This window comes from Carassius carassius, chromosome 5, assembly GCF_963082965.1.
Source record: "Carassius carassius chromosome 5, fCarCar2.1, whole genome shotgun sequence".
Classification (NCBI taxonomy): Eukaryota; Metazoa; Chordata; class Actinopteri; order Cypriniformes; family Cyprinidae; genus Carassius; species Carassius carassius.
Genome location: NC_081759.1, coordinates 17,855,458 through 17,877,730, shown reverse-complemented (window position 1 = coordinate 17,877,730; position 22,273 = coordinate 17,855,458). Strand labels below are relative to the sequence as shown.

The 22,273-nt window shown below is 36.4% G+C and overlaps 1 protein-coding gene across 1 annotated transcript in view; it reads right to left on the bottom strand.

The window, feature by feature from the left end:
* Window positions 1–22,273, bottom strand: part of LOC132140881 (double C2-like domain-containing protein beta) — a 121,216-nt gene that overhangs the window by 12,538 nt on the left and 86,405 nt on the right. The window contains exons 3-4 of the mRNA XM_059549934.1: window positions 11,907–11,981; window positions 10,241–10,350 (exon numbers count right to left, since the gene is read on the bottom strand). Of these exons, the coding sequence (XP_059405917.1) occupies window positions 10,241–10,350; window positions 11,907–11,981 (185 nt within the window). The remainder of the gene's footprint in view (window positions 1–10,240; window positions 10,351–11,906; window positions 11,982–22,273) is intronic.

Below are 22,273 nucleotides of genomic sequence, written 5' to 3'. Positions count from 1 at the left end.
CGTGTAAAGGAATTATGTATCTAGTGAGAAGACTTTCATCACCATGTTAATCTGTTGTACCATTTCAAAGTTCAAAATTTTTTTTGATACTTATCTAGAACAGTTCTGACCCTGTCTGAACCTACTAATAAAATCTGTACTCCATCAGTCTGGGGCCTCTGGGCTACAGCATTAAGGTAGACAACCCCACCCCAGATATTATTTTTTCTTTGCTTACAGTTTACAGGTATGATTTAAAAACAATAAATTATTAATCATATTGAAACAAAAGTTGGCATAAATGTAAGCTATCTGGTTATTGCTAACTGCATTTTTATTTTGAAACATGCTTTGCTCATGTTTGATTAATTAAATCATAGCTGTTTAAAGTATAATTATTACATTTAAGCAATAAGGTTACTGTTTTTCCATCCCCGGATTTAAAATTGAGACTTTGAAGCAGCACCTCTGATGGAACACAGTGACTAAACCTAAAACCTTCAGCTGACACACAGATTATATTTACACATTTGTAAATTACTGAAGTCGCACTGTATGACGTTACAGAAAGTTGTCCAGTCCAGTTCCTTTCACACAACATTTGTAACACAGTATTGTGTTAAACTGCACATTATAGATCCTGGCCCGTGTCCAACCCCTGCCCCCAACCACTAGCGCAATCATGTGCATTTTTTTTTTTCAGTGGATACACTGTTATTTTTGCTCATAAATGTATGAGTAATTCATATCATTCATAACTGTAAAGGGTCTATTTGTATTTGTGTGCACTCACAATATCAACAAATCATTGTCCTTTTATAAAATAAAGAAAACAAACATGATCCGCTTTCTGACGTCTCTTCTTAAACAGGAGCACTTCACAAAAATGAACCGAAACTCAGCAAATACATGCCTCACAGACATGAAAAAATATATCTATAGAAAGCTTCAAATTACTACTTAATGAAACAAAACAAATCAAAAACTCTTTCATTATAATCATAATCCTTAAAGATGCCCTTCTCTCTAAAGGCGCGTCTAATGAGATGGCAAGTCAGGATTGTCAACTTCATCCTTGCAACACTGACTCAGAAATCACTAGTTATTAGTAAATAATACAAATATCTCCTTACTGTTTCCCCATGACACATTTTTGGTAATTACATTTGCAGGTGCTTTACAGCAAGTGTTAGCATATTGTTTGCATTAGAATGCAGAATTCTTCAGCTGCGATGACAGCATGTACCAAACATGCTGCTGTTGTCAGGACACTTAACACCGTCGAACTATTCTTGACAGTCGCGGTAGCATGGTCTTGCGGTTTCCACCAGTGATGCAATTTTTTTCATCACTAATTGAGAATAATGAGAAGCAATAATGAGAAGCCTTAAACAGGCCCGGCCCACATCTGAACTATGACGTAAAAATTGTCCCGAAGCCCACCCCGAGGGGCGTAAAAAAGTTGGGACCCATTGGGCCAAGCTGGAATGCAGGACTCGTGTGTGCAGGACACACACACGGAATAGCGCTCATTCTAGGCTTCTTTACTAGCGCATTGTGCATTCTACTCACAGTATATCTGTGAAACATACCAACTATACAAACTGTGTGGGGAAAACCTAAACTGAACCATTCACTACAAATACTACAAGCAGGGCGTCGCTGAAAATGAGTAAGTTTGTTTACAGAACGCTGTTGTCACTGCTGCAAACTTCCATACAAATAATTATTTGAATAATATTCCCTCCCAAGTATAGGCCCTGGGCTTCAGCCCCCTAAAGCCCATGCGTTAATGCTCCCCTGGGAGGAGTATATATCCACGCTTAAAGTCAGGTGTTGAAGGCAGGCATTACAAACTATTCCCCTCCACCTGTGCTTCAAAACGTTTTTGAAAAGCACTTATTCTTTGTCAAATACATAGTGTGGCTGCAACCAATTATTCAGTATATCCCATGAGAGTATCATTTTACTATAGATGTTCATTTGCATTGAGCTTGCTCACTGTGAAATTAGTTTTCTGTGCTATTTGCAGTATCGGCAAGAACCACTTGATATGTGGGGGTAGGAACAAAGGAACAGCTTCTTTTAGTTTTGCACAGGTCAATAATAACATTTGACTTGATACAGAGGAGTGATTCACACTGGAAAAAAGAACTTACTGCTGATATCTCTCATTTACAGAAGGAACAGATGGCCAGAATAACAACAAATCCATCCGTTTAAGATGGTGATGAATTGGCTAACAGCAGAAAGAGACAATTATTTCACCGAAATATATCTCTTTATATACTCACCCTCAATCCATTTGAAAGCTAAATCTTTCTGTTAAACTGAGATAATTTCCACATAATAAAAGTGCATGACTTTTACAACATACACATACATTTTAAGTAAATATGACTATTGTGTTATTCAAAGTCTTCTGAATCTATATACTAAGGACAGACTAAAACACAAATCAGTTGCTGAAAATCCTGTCTTCTGCTTAGGCTCTCAAATCTCATTCAAGCTTCTGCACATTCAAAGCTGGCATGTTATGATAAGTGCAAGACCCAGTTGAGCTTATGCACTTATTTTCCTGTGGCTATGTGCCATCCAATAAGTTCTCCTAAATACGATTCAAAGTTTAGTTTGTTGATCACTAAAAATAAATAAATAAAGAAAGAAAGAAAGAAAGAAAGAAAGAAAACTTATTTTATGGCACTATTATATTTTGTTTCTGTCATGCCAGCAGTGCTGATCCAGACAGTAAAATTCAGACGTATTTTCACGCTAGACACGTCTACTTGTCTCAGGTTAAGGACTCCTCTTGCTTTGCACCTGATAACATGATTGATTCCTTCATCTCTCTCTTCAACAAATATCCTAAAACTACACAAAATCTATGTGTCACTTTAGGTGTAGTCACTATTACAGAGTAGTCTGTGATGGTTTATGATCTAAAAACATTTTCATACCTGATGCAATCGTAGAAAATTGCCCCATCAGGACGTCCAACAATAAAATACATCAAACAGACTGATGCTGACAAGGAGAGTCTAGGATTTGGTGTATTTCGTTGCATTTTATTTTATTATAGGCGCATGAGAGCTAACAGTTTCAACCGATGCTGTCTATCATCGGCATCCACCACTGGCAAGTGGGATAAAAAAAGTTTAAAAGTTCTTAACCCAAATTGAAATAACCTCCTAATCTTAAAACTAATCAGATGTTTAGTAAGGCTGATATGAAAAACAGTAGGGCTAATGCCTTTCTTAATAAGGTCTAGCAATGTCTACGCTTCAGTCGGTTTGAGTTACACAGCCTTGTCGATAATATAAGGAAGAACACACAGAATCCCTCCCAGTCCACATAATTTCTATTTTTTACCTTTCCACTGCATTAACAATGAATTCCTGTATGCTTGTTCTATTACAATCCGGAAGTTAGTTGTGTATTTGTAACATACCATAGCTATTCATTGCTAACTTGTTCAGTCAGGTTCAGTAGATCTGCTCTCCAAAGACTTTTCAGGTAAACAGAAAATCACACTTTCTTTAAAGGTCTTTAAAGGTCTTGAATGAGGCATGGGGCAGCTACAGCACCACTCAGGCATGTTCAAAAGGTCTGGTTAATTAAGGCACTTTCCTCTGCTGTGTTACATGTGGATATGATTGTGTCCCCAGATGGCCATGTGTGCTGGATTGCTCTTCAAGCTGTTTGTTATGATTATGGTTGATTACTGTAGTGCACATGTTTAATGCTAACCGTTCCTTGGATAAATGTGCAGGGAGTTCTGGGATTTTTGTACAATGCTATTCTCACAGGCAATCACAGTACATTGTGTTATCCTTTGTGAGAAAGATATATTTGTGCCTGGCCTTAAATTTGCAAAGACAATCCTGAATAATGTGAGGTAGAAAAGTTCTATTTAGTCAGATGTAAAAGCAATGGTCCTTCCTAAAATTTATTTTGATTTGGTCGTTTGTGGAATTATTAATTTTATTCAGCAGGAATGCATTAAACTGATAAAAAAGTGACAATGAAGACATGTATAATGCTACAAAAGAAGTATATATTATATAAGCTGTTGTTTTGAATGTTCCACTCAGAGAATCCTGAAAAAAGGTTTCCACAAAAATATTCAGCAGCACATTTGTAACTGTTTTAAATATTATAAGAAAAAAAAGTTTCTTAAGCAACAAATCAGCATATTAGAATGACTTCTGAAGGATCGTGCCACACTGAAGACTTGAGAAATGGCTGCTGAAATATTAAAATATATAAAATGTTTTAAATGGTAATAAAATTACAATAATATATTAAAATATTACACACATTAATATGTTAATTATAAAACAATTCTAAATCTAATAATATATTACTTATTATATTCTATTACTAATTTAGTTAATTTAAACATTTAATTTACGCGCTGTATATTAGGATATGTTAATATGGGCTGAACATATTATATTGGTTCTTGCTTTAATTCTTGAAATAATTATACTTTGCCAGTGAGTTAAATATATTAAATTGCCACTAAAAAACATAGTGGGAAGTAAAATTTCAGAGTTCATGAAGATGGCCAATTGTAATATCCAAACAGTGTAATAGAAGTTAAGATCAGGCATATTTTGAGCTAAAAGAATGCTGAGAGGAAAATTAATAAACTATGCACATTTGCCTGAGAGACAGACTCGTTATTTGAGATTGGAAGAGGACGGGGTTCCTGCTGTTAGAAAAAAATATATTCTAATGGCTTTCTGTTGTAGTCCTCTTAAGAAAAATAAGAGGCCAAGCACATCTAGATGCATCTAATTGTCTGTAAATGTTCCGGAAATGGTGTTTGCAAATAGTATTTTTGAACCGCAAGTGTAAATTAAAAGGCTTTCTCGGGTATAAAGGCTCGAGAGGTAAGTCACTTGTATGGGCAATCTGCCTTTAAATAGAGCTGTCACTGTCTGAGATAATGTTGGCAATGAAGGTATGCCTTTTTAGATAAATCACATGCTTTTCACAGCCACGGAAGGAGTTTGGCCCGCCATTAAAACACCACTTTGATGTTCATCTGCGACACATGAAGATCGCCGGCAAATGAGGTTTGGTGAATAATGGAAAAGAACGTGCGTTGAAGAGAGATAACACCTCAGAGCTCCATTGTGTGAAAGTCTGACAGACTAAAGCCTGACTTCTTGTTCATGTCTGACTTACTCTCTGTAGGAGTGCTGTGGGTCTCTTTGTGAAGCTGTCCATAAAGTTTTCCCTGCAGATGAAATGGTTTGAAGATTGTGAATAATAATGAATTATTCTTTAAAGTGAGAATTGGAAAGTTCAATGAGATGCTATATACATCCATTCTTATATTTTCACCTGAGCCTAAAATTGTTGCTTTTTGAGGCAGGCATCTCTTTATAAATAATATAGGCAGCTATATATTTTCATATATAAAGACTTGATGGTCATTTACTGTGCGAGAGAAATATTAAATCTGATATTATAAAAACAAGTAAATAATTTTTTTAAAATTAAAAATTATATTAAACTGTATTTTATATTGGCTACTTTTTTAATTATCTAGAAATTTTACAATATTTTTAAGAAAATATAAATAGTTAAATAGTATTAGTATTTTTTTAAACTCATACCAGGTTTTATTAAGTAATTATTAAAAAAAGACATTCTTTAGAAATTAGAATTAAAAAACATCAACTTTTGCACATTAAGTTATAATATGTCCATATTATATTACATTATTCATATTTTCTTTGATATACCTAAAAATACATTATGTAAAACATTTTTACTTGTTCTCATATTCCCACAAATGTTACAGCACCCCTAGTTTGAAAACCCCTGCCCAGCACACAGGCATTATATTAATAGTTATTATAAAATATATTAATTTACTGTGAATATTTCAGCCGGTAAAAAATTTTCCGTTTCCTACGCCATTTTTTTTTATCTCAGTGTACTAGAATTCAAAGCACAGAATGCCAGTGACATTTAATGATGACGTTACAGAGGAATTGAAATAGAAGATTTCTCTTCCTGTTAGAGAGAGTGCCTTTGTCTGTTTTCATTTGTACCCTCCTTTCAGTGTTCAAGAGCAAACAAGACCGAGTCAGACGTAAGACATCTATTTTATCACTGGTATGTGGGCACAGACCATCAGGGCTTTACTAGACAGGCTTTATTGAGAGAATTTAAGATGCTATAAAGTGCCAGAATGCATCAAGAGGAAATAATGAAAATGTAGTTTTTATAAATGCTAGAGGTGAGACGCTGAATACGCCAGTATTTGGAATTCATCTATGTGAAGGACAAGAGCGATCCCTAAAGGAAAGGCCTATGATGGAGACTTTTGGTTTCCATGGAAACTGGCTAAGACAGCCCTTAAGAAAAGCAATGGTGAATCATCAGGTGGGTCCTTCCCGATCCAGATGTCTACAGACACACACAGACAACTTCCAGTTTTCACCTCAAAACAGTAAACATCAATGACAGATTTTAGTTTACTTGTTTGTACGTCCTGATCATTTCATCATACAGCCTTATCCTAAAGGAGCTCATCTTCTAAAACCCTCATCCCAGGCCTAAGGTCAACCTTTCGAACTCTTAAATCACCCAGCAGCATCACCTCCCTCTAGCTGTGTTGAATGAAGCTGTTACTGCAGCGTTTAAGCACAGAAATTTGACCTTTGAAGCGCAGACTCCCTGCCTCATTAATTCACACCGAGTCCAGACAAATCTGGGAGCCTCCAAACCCAGGGCTGCAATCTCAGCGGGAAAAGCCTGCGACTCACACAATAACTGCCTGCTCTCGCCGCTCTGGCCTGTCTAGACAACTCCACCATGAACCTGGTGTCGGTGTCAAATCTTGCATCATCAAAGCTGCTCAGGAATAAGAGCTACAGGTTCCGTCTCATCTCTATAGGAGATTTATTGTTTGATTTAAAATTTTCCTAACTTTCATTTACAAACTGCAATTTATCTGCCATCATTTGGTATAAACATATAGTATTTAAGTATCAACAGTAATAGTTCAATTCAAATATAGCTCAGCTGTGTCTGAAAAGAGAGCACCTCAAATGAATCAACTGTTTTGATGATTAATATTACTATATGGTGTTTGCATTTATATGGTACTAATTATGCTGTCAGGCATAATAAAGTGTTTAAAGCAAAATTCTAAGCAAAAAAACTACAGTATAATTATTTTAAATGGGTTAGATCTAAATTATAGTAATTAGCAGAAGAGTGAAAAATATGTCCAAAACAGCCAATTTTTTAATTCAGTCACATATTTGTATAATAACTTTTAGTTCAATTGCCCTTGAACTTTCTGGTAAAAATCCTGATAAATTGCAAACCTGTACAGTAGCAACCGGACTATAAGTCGCACTTTTTTTCATAGTTTGGCTGGTCCTGCGACTTATAGTCAGTTGCGACTTATTTATCAAAATTAATTTGACATGAACCAAGAGAAATGAACTAAAAATGAATCAAGAGAAAACATTACCGTCTCCAGCCGCGGGAGGGCACTCTATGCTGCTCAGTGCTCCTGTAGTTTACACTGAAAACACAGAGCGCCCTCTCGCGGCTGTAGACGGTAATGTTTTCTCTTGGTTCTTGGTTCTAAGTAAATGCGACTTATAGTCCAGTGCGACTTATATATGTTTTTCCCTCATCATGACGTATTTTTGGACTGATGCGACTTATACTCAGGTGCGACTTATAGTCCAAAAAATACGGTACAATCTAAATATAGACATAGACATACATACATAAAATCACATTAAATAATCTTAATAAAAAATATATATAGTTCCTTTCAGTTGCCCCTGACAGTATCCTTCACTATTATTCATGGTCTTAAAAACTAAATATTTCAAGGCCAAATAAAAAGTGTTTTTATAGTCAGTATATTGTATTCCAATGAAAATGTATGAGATCCAATAAACTATGAATTCCTAATTTGATACAAGCTCATCTGGCTGAAGTATTGGGACATTAGTTAATATTTCTCCCCCTTCCAGACGACACTTTTCCTTTATATACTGGTGTATGTGAGACAGAGACTGATGGTAGGTAGAAAAGTCCTCAGAGTAATGGGTTCCTTTGCAAGCAGTTTTCTAATGGAAAACTAATCCATATTAAGTAAGAGTTAATCAACACCAAATTGAAATCTGATTCCCATTTAATGCATTGTCAGTCCATATAAATCGTTAAGACTGACAAAGACCAAAAAGTGCTCTGTCAGTAGTTGATGGCCATTTTCTGTATTGACTTGAGTTGGGGGCAATAATCATAAAATTTCTCAAGAGCGATTTTTGATGGGGACACAAATATTACAGCTAAAATTGTACAATTAACAGTAAGTGAATAAAATAGCCCTGACAGCCTTACTTACTGGAGATCCACAACTACTGACTTTGTTCTCTCTCACCAGACTTGTGTGTGTGTATGTAATGCAGGCATTTGGACCAAAGCACTGTGAGGCAAGGGAGGGCAGACTCAAAATGTTTCTAAACTTAAAGCTTTTTTTGACCAATTTGTGTAGTTTTACTACTTACACAATTATTTAAAGAATATTATATATAGCATTGTTATTTACAATACATAGATTGGTTTTTAATCATATTCTCTGGGGGGGGGGGGGGCATTTTCCACCTATGCAAGACATGATTTCAATTAGCTGCACAATATTGTTGTTTTCATTTACTATCATTTATTCCATTAACTGTGAGGAGATAAAAATTAAATGTTCTTTTATGTGTAAAACTTGTGCTTTTGACCTCATTAACTGACACATTAAATCCTTTTCTTACATTTGCAACATTTAACTAGAAAGACAATGGCAAGTGGGTTCTCTACTCAGACAACTTGGTTAATCTGCTTTTAATGGATTTGAGGTATATTGTGTGTGTAACAGCTGTTATGTAATGATACACACAAGTGGAGACTAATGTTCCTCTGTGTTCCTCTTTGTCTGTGCTATTATCCTAATGCAGCATTTCAATCACTGCACAGGGTTTCAATACAAGCTAAACAATCAAACTCTGTAAAAAAAACAACCTATTTTGCTACAGTCATGTTTGCGAGGCAGTAAAAGGGTCAATGAAATCTCAGCTGGGGTGAAATCACCAGGCAACACTGTATATGACTTAAACGGGGTGGCCAAAATAAAGAATATGACATGAAATTTTTTTAAATGTTTGCAAAGGTGAGTCATGATAGGTTGATTACCAGCTGGCACTGAGTCTAAAGGCCTCTAGCAACTGCCACTTTAAATTATGACACAAGGTAATAATGAGCCAGGTTACAAAACCTGTAAAAAGTTTGTGTAAAATGTCTTACCTATTATTAGAGTGAACTATTTCAGATTGTAGAGATAGTGTTTAATACCTTTTTTTTGTCGTTGTTGTATTTTTTCTTTGTAAGGCAAGGCCAGTGCACATCACTCCCTACTTTTTACACCCCAAAACACTGGCAAAAATAAATGGATGCTCTCTTTATTCCTGTTTCTGTTGGCAACAGTTAAACATGTTGAGGAAACTCTAATCTTAGCAGAAGTCAGCTAATTGGAGTGATTAGATCCTGATAATTGCTATGCACGGTCACATAATGTCAAAGAAATATAATGCCATTTTACAGGATAAAGCAAACAGTGTTCTCTCAATCTACGGTCATACAGATATAAACACCAGATCTAAACAGATCAGTAAATTTCTTCCTCATTCACCAGTTCTTCAACTGGAGGCTTTTTATTTTTATGAATGCAGTAATGTCCCACTTTACTCTATTCAGTACTTGTCTGGCAGCGATCCAAGAATCACTGAAGCTGTTGAAGGCAAATGGTTGTTCAGCACCGCATGGGGGCCTGGTGTGAGCCTGACCCACCCAATTACAACTGGATCATGGGAATCATGTAATCATGGACACTTAATTAAGAAAACATCTACATTCTCTCTTTTTCCTTATTAAAGTAAGATCTCAGTTCAATCACTACTGACATTTAAAAAAAACCCTCATTAAATGTATTAAGCTGGTTTGCTTTGCGTGCCACTTTCTCTATGATCCCTTTCTTCTGAACACACCTACAGTCTAAAGTATGTCATAGGAACACTGCTTTCACTCTCAATATGTAGCAAATGCATCTTTTGGGGTAATCAACCCTTTGCTAAACTCTAACAACCAAGTCACTTCTTTACAATGGATAAGCTACTGTCAGTAGCTTTGACATATAAAAGTGATGAATGTATAGACTCTGATTGTGTACCTGAGTGTTTTGCGAACCATATCTTCATCAGTTATCCCGTAATACGTTAGGGTCTCACTCCAGACAGGGTTGAGAGTGTTGCGTAGGGTCTTTGTGCGGAGCTTATTGGCCTGGAAGAGAGGACAGATGTGCTTGTAGATTAGTGGTTGTGTTCACTGGCACAAGCTAAGAAGAAGCCAGACCTTCCAGATATATAATGATAAAATGACATGAATCAGGGTTTAAATTCTGCATTTAGACATGTACCACATTTTTATAACACGGTTGCAAAATGGCAAACCTCATTTAGAATTAATAAAATAATAATACAAATAAAACAAAATAAAACAGCTCATATAACATTTAGTTTGACCTTCCAAGGTTGGTTATCACAATTTTATAGAGTTTAAGCACCTTCTTAAAACCATTTATTGAAGAAAAGTTCATGGAAAAGTAGAAAGTGTCTTATGGTGATTAAAGCAGGTGCAATTAACACCAATGTCTTTGTTTCATCTAGCACATCTGTGAGGTGTTTCCTAATCATAATGGGTTAACTCCTTTCTCATTCAATTATACTGTAACCCTGTGAAGGAGAGTTCAGCTGCACTGTAGGACATATGATCCATGCAGAAGGAGAATGACTTTGAGGAGTCTTATGTTGTCAGTAGCTGTAAGTGATAAACCTGCAAGTAGTAAGTCGATTGTTGAGCAAGAAAAAACAAGATATCAAAAACAGATTAATTATAATGAGAAGCATGATGATAATTTGTAGAGCACAGAGGTTGTTCAGTGACAAGGAAAATCTGGCCTTTTAGATTTCAAGGCAGCTCTAGTCAATTTGATAAACGTAATCTAGACCCATGATGGGACAGATAGAGATGTTATAAATAAGTATTTTTACGAGTTCATTTGAAGTTGGTTACCTCAGACTAAAGAGTCTTAAGTAAAAATTTTTGTTTTTGCTATCTATTAATGCCCGAATATTATAGTTAAATATGCTATCTGACTGTTACTAACAAAATGCACAAAAAACAGTCAGGCACCTCCAACTAGTAACCTTCCATTTGATGTAAAGTTACTGATGTGATTTAAAATGGAATTTTAACTGAATTACAGGTAGAGCTTGTTCCAAAAACAGAGTACTGTGCCTATAGATACACACATCTATTTTAAAGACAAAATTATACTATGTACCACAGTTAAAGTTTTCGAGAGCTTTTATCAAAAATACAGTTGTTAGAATGAGCAAAACTGACTTTAAATAGTCAGCCTTTATGGATTCTGCAGTGACAGACAGTACCTTCTGTGTAAATTGTGTTTCAGCATGCTTTAAAGGCTCTGTATTAAACATTAGAATCTTTATTGTAAGAAATCAATTATCAGTGTGACATTACCATAAAGCTGTGCTTCTCAACTGGGAAACAAACAGAAACAATAGAACAGAACAAAAGAACATAGTTCTTGATTTTCTATTTTATTAATAATAATAATATTAATAAATATTCTTCATAATATATTGATCAGAATCATTTTAAGTTATCTAGTGGGACGAAGCTTCTAGAGGCCCCCTAATGGGTCCCAACCCTCTGGCTGAGAACTGTTGACCTTAAACATATAAATCATATTACTGCAAGCCTCCTTTTATTTTATAAAACAATGCATCTCCAAGGGGAGAGCAGGCACATACCTTACTAGCTCCAGGCAGGAGGTGCAGCTTAACATAGGGATCTGACAGCCCATTGTGATCCATTGGTTTGAGTCCCTGAGAAAGAGGGAAAGGAAGAAAAAAAAAGTGTGACTTATGAAAAACAACCACTTTTAGACATCCTTTCAAGTCAACAGCACAAAGCACCATGTCAGCCTGATAGATTCCACAGGCTTTAGATATCCAATTCACGTCAAACTCCTGCTTTTTCTAACAAGACGTACTGTTACAGATCCGGCCAAATGAGCTAATTAAAAACACTGGAGGTGATGTCGTGCCATGGCCGCAGAGCACTCCCCTGCAGCTCTTAGCTTTCTATTAACATGCATTTTAGTATGGGCAAAAAGCTCATGCACTTTGGGCATAAAAAGCCCAATCATTGCACGGACACGGCAGACATATCAGACGTGCAATCATCCAAAAATGAATTGAGCTATTGTGTTGTTGGTGCCGAAAATAATAATGGATTCTGTGTTGTCTGATGCATGTTTTGGACATTTTCTTTATAATCAGATTCAACTGGATTCATTATTAAATATATTTTTGAGCTATTTAAACAGCCTTGTGTCTCTGAGACCCCACACAGAACTAGAGGGATATGAATTAACTACAAGCTGCACAGGATTTCGAGTACATATCAATACAAAGCTAGACAACAGTGTCTGCTGTCAGAGAGTCTGTGAGGCAAACAGTGATTTTATTGAAAACCTCTGCACCACCTGACACTCATCATCTCCTCTGCTCTACTGCTTAATTACAGTCTTTGTGGTGGGATTCGGTAAGGTAGCATTGGCTGCGTAGATCTTCAGGCCCATCAATATCACAGAGGGTATTAATGAATAATGCCATACAAATTAGATCTTTTCAACACTGTTAAGCATTACATTCACAGTCAAAGAATGGCACCGCTGTCTCTCAGAAACCTTGAGGGGAGTGTTTTTGATTAAGGGAACATGTTCTTCACTAAGTCAGGATACACCTTTGCAGTCCAAATATAAAATCAAGTTTATTCACACAGAGATCAGCTGCTAAAAGAGCTTCAGGTCTTTCCAGAAATGTCTGGCATGAAATCGTATTTCTTTGAATATTCAGCAGGAACCAAGTTAGTGAAAAAAAAGATACTTAAAAGGACAAACAATTTTTTATTTCTTATTAATATAGTTAGTATGTAAATATTTAAATCCTGTTTAACAAAAGAAAATAAAAAACTTAAAGCAGCTGTTCTCAGCTGGTCTTCTTACCTCCAGCATTTATTGATATTTTTATGCCCGTGTATTGAACACATCATGGAAACCTGCACTGCAGATTCAGTTCAACCAGTTCAACCAAGAGCACAAAAATATGGAACATAACATTTAACTAATCTCATGAGGTAATATAAAATTTAAAAGCAGCACTAATTAATCTACAAGTGTATCCCACGCTGTTTTCTTTTACAACATTAAAGAACACCGTATTCACACAATATTTAGTAAATGCAACTTAAGAAATAATTTTAGAGCCTGTATGTGGGTCTCTTATTACAGTAGCTTTGCACATCTTGCCACTGCAATTCTCCCTCATTCATACTCCACTTTGCAGAGTTGCTCAAACTCAGTTGGATTGACGTGAACACGTCCACATCAGGACATAAATCTTGTTTTTCTGTTATTACTGTGTATCTGTGGCTCAATGCTTGCCATTGTCCTGCTGGAAAATAAATCTTCTGCCAAGCCAGAGTTATCTTGCAGTCTTCATCAGGTTTTCCTCTAGGATTTGCCTGTATTGTACTGCATTCTTTTACCCTCTACCCTCAGAAGCCTGCCAGGCATTCCCACAGCATGATGCTGCCACCACTGCGCTTCACTGTGGGGATGGTGTGTTTCTGATCGCCAGTGTTAGGCTTATGGCCAAACATCTCAATTTTGGTCTCATCAGACCACAGAACCTTCTTCCAACTGTCTTCAGAGTCTCTCACATGCTGTGCTGAGACATTTTTCTTTAATAGTGGATTTATCTTTGACATTCTCCCATTAAGATGTAGCTGTGAAGCCTTGGAGCAACAGTTAAATGTGCAATCTCTCCAATCTCAGCCACTGAAGATTGTCCATCCTTCAGAAGTCCCATTTTGCCTTCTGGTTAGAGATGGATTTATTCTACTATTATACGTAATTCACTTGCTAAGGGGTCCTGATCACCCCGAATAGTATGATATTTTTATCAAAAGTGACAGTAAAGACATTTAAAATGCAAAAATAAAATATCCATTTCAAATAAATGCTGCTCTTTTGAATTTTCTATTCATCAAAGAATCCTAAAAATGTTTTCCACAAAAATATTAAGCAGCCATGGTTTTCTACATTGATAATAAGAAGAAATGCTTCTTAAAGGGATAGTTCTCCCAAAAACTAGAATGTCATTTACTCACCCTTAAGTTGTTCCAAAACTGTATGAAAATTTTTATTTAGATATTTTTTAAGAATATGGGTAACCAAACAGTTGATGGGCCCCAATGACTTCCATAGTATTGATTTCCATACTATGAGTCAAAGGGGTCCATCAACTGTTTGGTTACCCATGTTCTACCCAACAGAAGAAAGAAATTCAAACAGGACTGAAATCTGAGGTGAGTGACAGAACATTTTCATTTTTGGGTGAACTATCCCTTTATGCACAAAATCAGCATATTAGAATGATATTTGAAGGATATTTACATAAAAAACTGTTATTTTAAAATATAACATTAAATTAAGCTAATCAAGCTAAAATGAGTCACAGAGACAAACTAATTTTAATATAGATTCAGCATATTATGCAAGTTTGTATCCATGCTTCATTGATGCATTTCTTTTCCCAGCATGCTTTTCTCTCTCTCTCTCTCTCTCTCTCTCTCTCTCTCAGGAAGGGCTCCTGGACGTTCCTCCAGACGGCCCCTCACACTCCTGTGTGCAGTCATGTGTAAGATGAACAGATCTCAGAGGGCCAGAGAAAGGGCCAGACTGTCTAGCCTAACATATAAGGGCTGTCAGAACCACAATCCTAATTAGTTATTTTCTGCTTGTGTGAGCTATACAGTTTAAACTTGTCAAAGAGGCTTGCTTGGGCTTCACACCTCTCTCCACTTTTGTTTAGCTTGTGGGTACGTGGAGGAAGTGCATAAAGACATAAATAATCATCAATGTTGCATTTAACACAACAACAGTGCCTGAGAAATAAAACAAATGAACGGGAGGGGATGTGAGAAAACTCAGTCTCTGAAAAGTTCTCTGCATGGGCAAAAGAACATGGCAGGAGGGGTGACGGGCAAATAAATAATGTCAAGACTAGTCAAACCAAAATCTTACAAACTGTAACTTAGTAAAGAAGACTAAAGAAACGTTGGACTGTGATACTAGTGTATTGATAAAAAATTTATCAACTACAACTTAACTACATCTTTTGCCTCAAACTCCTAATTTGCTGATTATTAATAGTAAGGTAATTGTTAATTTAGGTATTGAGTAGGATTAGGGATGTAGAATATGGTCATGCAGAATATGTGCTTTATAAACAGCCAATATGTTAATAATAGGCCCTCTAACCCCAAACCATTGCACACCATTGGTTAAGCAAAAAGCTGACATGTAAGAGCACTAAAACAAACAGAACAGACTTAAAAGGTTAAAGTCAAATGAGTAATTTGAGTAAATGAGAATTTCTGAATGCTCAGCACTCTAAACCAGCAAACTGTTTTCTTAACATTAATGTGTGGTTATGATTTGATTATTTTTGTTTGTAACATTCTTATAACCATAAACTAAGCTTTCTGTATCCTTAACTATTCCCAGAACATTTTTTGGGAGTTTTAATTACAACCTATAATAAAATCAAACTCTAATAGAATGTTAAATAAAGATTGTTTTTTAAAAAAAAAAAATTCTATAATCATGAAGTAAACCCTTAAAAGAACATTACAGAGAGGTTAAAAACAGTGAGTGAGTCCTTTCTTGGTTCACCAGAATGGAATGTTAGGACATTTATTTTGAGAATGTTCTGGCAACCAAAATTGTAACCTGTCAACAAGGCAATTACAATTGTCCCTATGAGGTACAATTAAGGCTTATGGCTCCGAGCGGTAAGGGTCAGTACAGTACAGTAAGGTACAATTTGGGATGGTAAACTCTTAAAAATAAAGGTGATTAAAAGGTTCTTCACAGCGATGCCATAGAAGACCCATTTCTGGTTCCACAAAGAACCATTCAGTCAAAGGTTATTTAAAGAACCATCTCTTTCTTACCTTTTTATAATCTGAAGAACCTTCTTTCGCCACAAAGAATTTTATTCAGATGGTTCTTTATGGAACCATTTAGACAAAAAGGTTCTTCTGTGGCATTGTGAAGTACCTTTATTTTTAAGAGTGGACACCCTGATCGGTCTTTACTCGATAGGTATGGTGTATGTGGGGAGGTAGCAACTAAATAATTTTCGCACGCTACATTGATTGTGAGTGTGAAAATATAAAATACACTGTTATTTTTTTGTGTTTGTGCACTCTGATGCAAAAAGCCTAACAATCATGAGCAGCGTGGTGGAACGAGTGAAGGAGACGCTTCATTTCCCTTGTGATGTCATTCTGCTTTTAGCAGTGCAAGTGACGATTCTCCATGAACCAATCAACGTTCTGCAGTGAGTCTAGTTCCATCTTTTGGGTACCAGACTTCTGGCTAGTGTTATGGTATGGTTTGCTATTTAGGTATAATTCACAACTTCTGACAAAGGAAACGGACATATTTGCACGACATACTGTACTGAATGATACAGCTCGGTGGAAATGAGCCATTAGTACTTCAAAACAGTTTGTGTAAGTACCTTAAGGGTACATATTACTATACTCTGAGGGACTAGTATACTCCTTTTAGGGTATATAAGGCATAAAGTTGTGTCAGTGACAACGGTTGCAAACTCTGAGAGTTATGGTCTTCATCTAATTCAGTACATTGTAAAAAAAAGTACAGGAATTCAGACTCAGCCTGGGTTTACATTATGGGAAGTCAACCGTAAAACTGGCCTAGGAGAAAGTCTTTAATGAAAAAAAAAAACACACTTCAGCTTCGACAAAGTCCTGTCAAAAATGTAGACATCCTTCTCGTCTTTCTCTTTTATTTTGCTCTTCAGGTTATTCGCTCCTGCTGTTGGCCCTATAACAGGAAAGACCCATGGACACCGGTCTCATCAGAGCTACAAAGCAGTTTTCAAAGATCCACAGGTCTGTTGCAGTTTGTGATTGTGGGTATGTTTGTGTGTGCATGCAGACACTGCAGATGGTCATTCTCTTTGAACGCGCTGAGACTCCGAGGTCGACTTAACTATAGAAGAGCACTGACGCAACCATTCACAAAAATAAGGCCAAGCACAAAACTGAACCTTGCTTTCAGCATGTTTTCTCACTGAGTTGTCTTCATTCAGTGTTGAGCCAGGCACCAGATGTAATTCAGAATTTGTCTTGTGTCTCAGGGCTGTGTGACATATGGGTGTCTGGTAAACTGTGGCCCTAAGGTTCCAAGCAGATCGATAAAGAAAAACGCCCAGATTCGACTATTCAGGATAACTGTAAAACAGAGAAGCAGAGGTCTCCTGAGAACACAGCTAACAATAAACGTGTTATGGGGCATCCAATTGCAGTGTTGCAGGTGAATGGATGGTTGATCATAATTATGGAGAAGCAGGAAATGACCAGTGTGAAAGGAGATGGGCGGCATGCATCAGCGTGTGCGTGTGAAAGCCACATGCGCACCCAATCATTCATAGTGCTTTACTTACCGCTGCCACGCTGCCAAGTACGGCATTTCCCTTCCCATCTCCCCATCAATGGCTAAACAGTCAGATCTGTTTCATCTGCCAAATTATATCCCTTTATTCTCCAGGATAAACATCCTGTTGGAGATGGTCTGCACTTAAAAATGAAAGGGGTGAGATTCTGTAAAAGGAAAAGGCTGGTCGAAATCAAGTGTGTTTCAGAAGAGTAGATGGAGGTTCCAGCACAGATGACTCTCAATGGGTGAGAGCTGTACACACTCCAAACCCCATTGAGCCACATAGTAAATAGCCCTGTTCCCATAATGCATTACGGATAAGCATTAGTACAGGCTGGAGGTGGGCTTGAAAAACACAGGGAGGGAGGAAGTGAGAGAATAAATGCTAGAGTAACATCTCAATAAGCAGGACCTATTGAATTGTACCACTTTCTCCTATACCAATTTAATGTTGAGAGGCCAAATAGCCATTTGTAGCTTGAACAGTGTACACGGGTCCTCTATCAGAACATTGCTATTTTTGTTTGAGTGGTGCAACATGTCAACAAATGAGTTTGGAATTTTTCCAAAACTATAAACCTCATTTCAACATTTGGGCTTTGAATACAAATGATGCTTAAGGGATAGTTCACCTGAAATTTTAGCAAATAAAAATTCTGTCATATATTACTCTCCCTCATGTCCTTCCAAACCTGTAAGACAGGGCTATTCAATTAGTTTCATTCGAGGGCCGCATTATCAAATCGAAAAGTTGAGGTGGGCCGGTGGGTTGGTTTGGGGGTTTATCTTATTTATTGAAACATAACAGTTTCAATAAATAAGCTAAAGTAACCCTAAAGAAGTGTGGTATTTACTTGGAAATGTGGTACCCAACAGTATGCAAATATATAAAACCATAATAAATAAAAACTTGATAATTTACAGCTGTGTACAACTATTTTCCTTGGAACAAATAAATTATTTATACAAACTTATAGCTGTTGGTGAGAAATAATAATTATTTTATTTATAATTGTTATGCTTAAATGAAAATATTCTGACAGTGAGACTTGTTAACCACAGGCTCCCACTGTATAAAAAATGCCTAAACACAAGTTAAAAACTTTACGCACCTTTACAAAGAAACTGACATAATTTCATAACAAGCATTAAATATATATTCCTCTACCCACCTAATAAAACTAATGCAATATAAATCACTATATTTACTATTAAACTATATAATATTATAGTATATATTTACTATATTTATTTATTACTACATAGTATTCAATATAAATATTGCACATTTCTGCCCAACCATGGTAAATTACTACAGTAAATGTGGTAAATGTTTGTAAGGGTGATTAGGGGATTTAAAGTCTTCTAATTTCGGTCATGCCACAATGTTTCTCCTGCTTTCCTCATCAGTCTTGTTGGGAATGTTGAGGCTGTTTCATCCGATTTAATACTAATTAAATCATCGAGTGATTTGTGGTTTGTAACAGAAATGTTTCTGTCGAACTGAAACGCTTCCACTGGTTGTCGCAACGCTGTTTAATATTAGTGTGTCCGGGACCGGGAGTAAACGCAACTCCGCGCTGGGCCGTGTTTAAACAACTAGTGAAACAACTGAAAACATCGCTATTTGTTGTAACTGTACTGAACGAGAAACCGCTTCAGATGATTCAGTTACGGAGCGGTCCGAATGAATCCGAATAGTTTTAGACCGTTATGCAAGCGCGTTTAGAAAGAATCGAACCAAAAGAATGATTCATTCACGAAGGATTGGTAGCCTATCGCTGGTTCAGTCGACATAAATTCGGGACACATATAATAACTGCTGAAATATTCACACGTAAAACGTTTCTCAGGTCAATCGGAGCGAAAAGAGGAGGAGGGAGGTTGGTGCCGTCGGGCCGCATGGAGATGATTGGCGGGCCGCATGTGGCCCGCGGGCCGCCAATTGAATAGCCCTGCTGTAAGACCTTAGTTCATCAACAGAACACAAAATAAGGTATTTTTTATGAAAACCAAGAGCTTTCTGACCTACACACAAACAGCTGTAAGTAATTTATAAGTGATTAGTTAAAGATGAACTAATGGTTTACAAAACATGACTATGCATTCATAAATGATCAATACGTGACATAGTAATATTTGTTAATCTATACTTTGTAGATTAAATTATAAATAATTTACAAGTGATTAGATGATGAGGAAATAATTTACAAAACTTGACTATTCATTCATAAATGATTATAAAGTAATATGCTTATATGCTGTCGTAAATTATCTTAAAAAATAGCATCATGAAATAATCAAACAGATAATAGTTAATAGTTACTAGTTTACAGTATAGGTTACTGGTTAATATATTTGCACAATATATCAGCACAGACTTGTGTTCTGTGTGGAGTGTGTAGGATCTTGTGATAATGTGAACCGGTTTTACCCTCCACTAGGTGCACAGCGTTAAAATACTTTATGTGTGTCAGAGAAGACATCTGTCTAAACCCTCACCAGTGAGCCTTTACATTGCAGTTAACACTACAAAGTATTCAAAACCTGTTGTGTATATGAATGGATAAATCATTTAAAAAGCTTTCTGTATCCCTAATCTAAAGTGTAAACTACTCATCAATTGTAAATGTGTTACACATCATTGGTAGATTTTTCTTACAGTACCTGTTACAAATGATCTATAGGTGTATAACAAGGATTTCTGTATCCCCTAAACTAAAGTGTTAAATACTCATCAGTTGTAAATGTTTTACCATCCTTCCGGTTACAGGTTCTGTGTGTGTGTCTGTTAAAATAAATCTACCACAAAAATTACAGATCTTTCAACTACAAAATCAGCAGGGCAGAAAAACTTTGCATATATGGCTTATGCTCAAACAGCAACATTACACACTAAGGGTGCTTTCACACTAGCACCTTTGGTGCGCAATCGTACCAAATCGCGGAAGTGAACCGCTATTAATGACGTATTATTTGAAAAAATATGTGTTTGTGTGTGTTTCGCTCACTTTCCTGACAAGCGTGACTGACCCGCTGCAAGCAGAGAGCTGTATCTGATTTCTGTTTGCTTTCAGTGTTCTTCAGATCATTTGCGGTACATTCGTAAGACTGGCCAAAGTGCCGTTATGCACCGAAGCATTGTAAACAAAACGAACGGGTTCAAAAATGTAAATGCATAGGTAAATACGTAATGTTGAGCATTTGCCGCCTTCTCCTGCACCGTTGTTACTAAGCAAAGTGGTAAACAGCATCTGGCTTGATGACGCAAGCGAACCACGGTTTGGACCACTGACCTATAATATAGAACTGGATTGGTCATGATGTCATGAAAGTAAAGCCGTTGCGCCACCGTATTGGTAATCCCTCGTGTGCATAAACGTTCTATTGCATTAATAGTAAATTTTATGATTTAAATGAGAAAACATCACCTGACAAGTCAGCATTTATAAATCTGAAGTATTTCTGTACATTATTACAATCCAAACACCCTAGGAATGTAAACGGCTATTTTTTTTAATGTCGGGAATTTCCCCTACTTATTAAAAAGCTACGTTCATTACAGTAGCGAACAACATGAACATGATAAACATCAGACGGACACGACCTCAACATATAAAACAAACGACAAAGTGCTCATTCTGAAGTCTGAATTTATTCAGAGAAATAACTGACTATATACAGTAAAGATTTAAAGACAAAGGTTTATTTCCAAAATAGTAAGATAAGCTTTTAATTTCATTATAGAGCAATATTAACAACATAATTGAATTATTCATTGCAATATATTCAAATCAATTTCTGATACTAATACGTTCATGTTTAATAATTCCAGAATAATTATGTTCATAAAGAAATAAGCTATATTTTGTGTTGGATCATTACATGTGTCGTCAGTGTGCAGCAGACACACACACCTAAACGGTTATATATATCACTTATCCTGCCCAAAAGACCGTAAACACTGCAGATAACATCTGAAGTAAACATTCATTTACATATACATAACATAAAAACTAATCCCGTTTGACTGATTTGCTTCAAATCGGGTGATTTTAGGACAGCGGTTTGAATGTGACTCAATGGTGCTCTCTGCTGGTAGGGATTAGTAAGATGGCGGATCGAACACTTCCGGTGGTTTCACTGCTTGTTGGCAGTTTAGAACGCGATGAGCAATCCAGTCATATATAGATCAGTGGTTTGGACCCAATTAACATAATATGAACGCAGTCCAGCGGGGCCAGGGGGAGGAGGGGAGCAATCGAACTCGGGTTCGGACCAGGCAAGCGAACCAAGTGTGGAAGCACCCTAAGTATCGTTAAAAAAGTGAAATCGTAATCAACCACCCCTTTAACTATAACTTTTGCCTCAAACTCCTGATTTGCTGCTTATAATAGTTAGTAAGGTAGTTGTTAAGTTAGGATTAGGGATTTAGAATATGGTCATGCAGAATATGTGCTTGATAAGTACTAATAAAAAGCCAATATGTTAATAATAGGCATGCTAATAAGCAACTAGTTAATAGTGAGAATTGCTCCCTATACTAAAATGTTACGATATATATCCAAATCTATTATC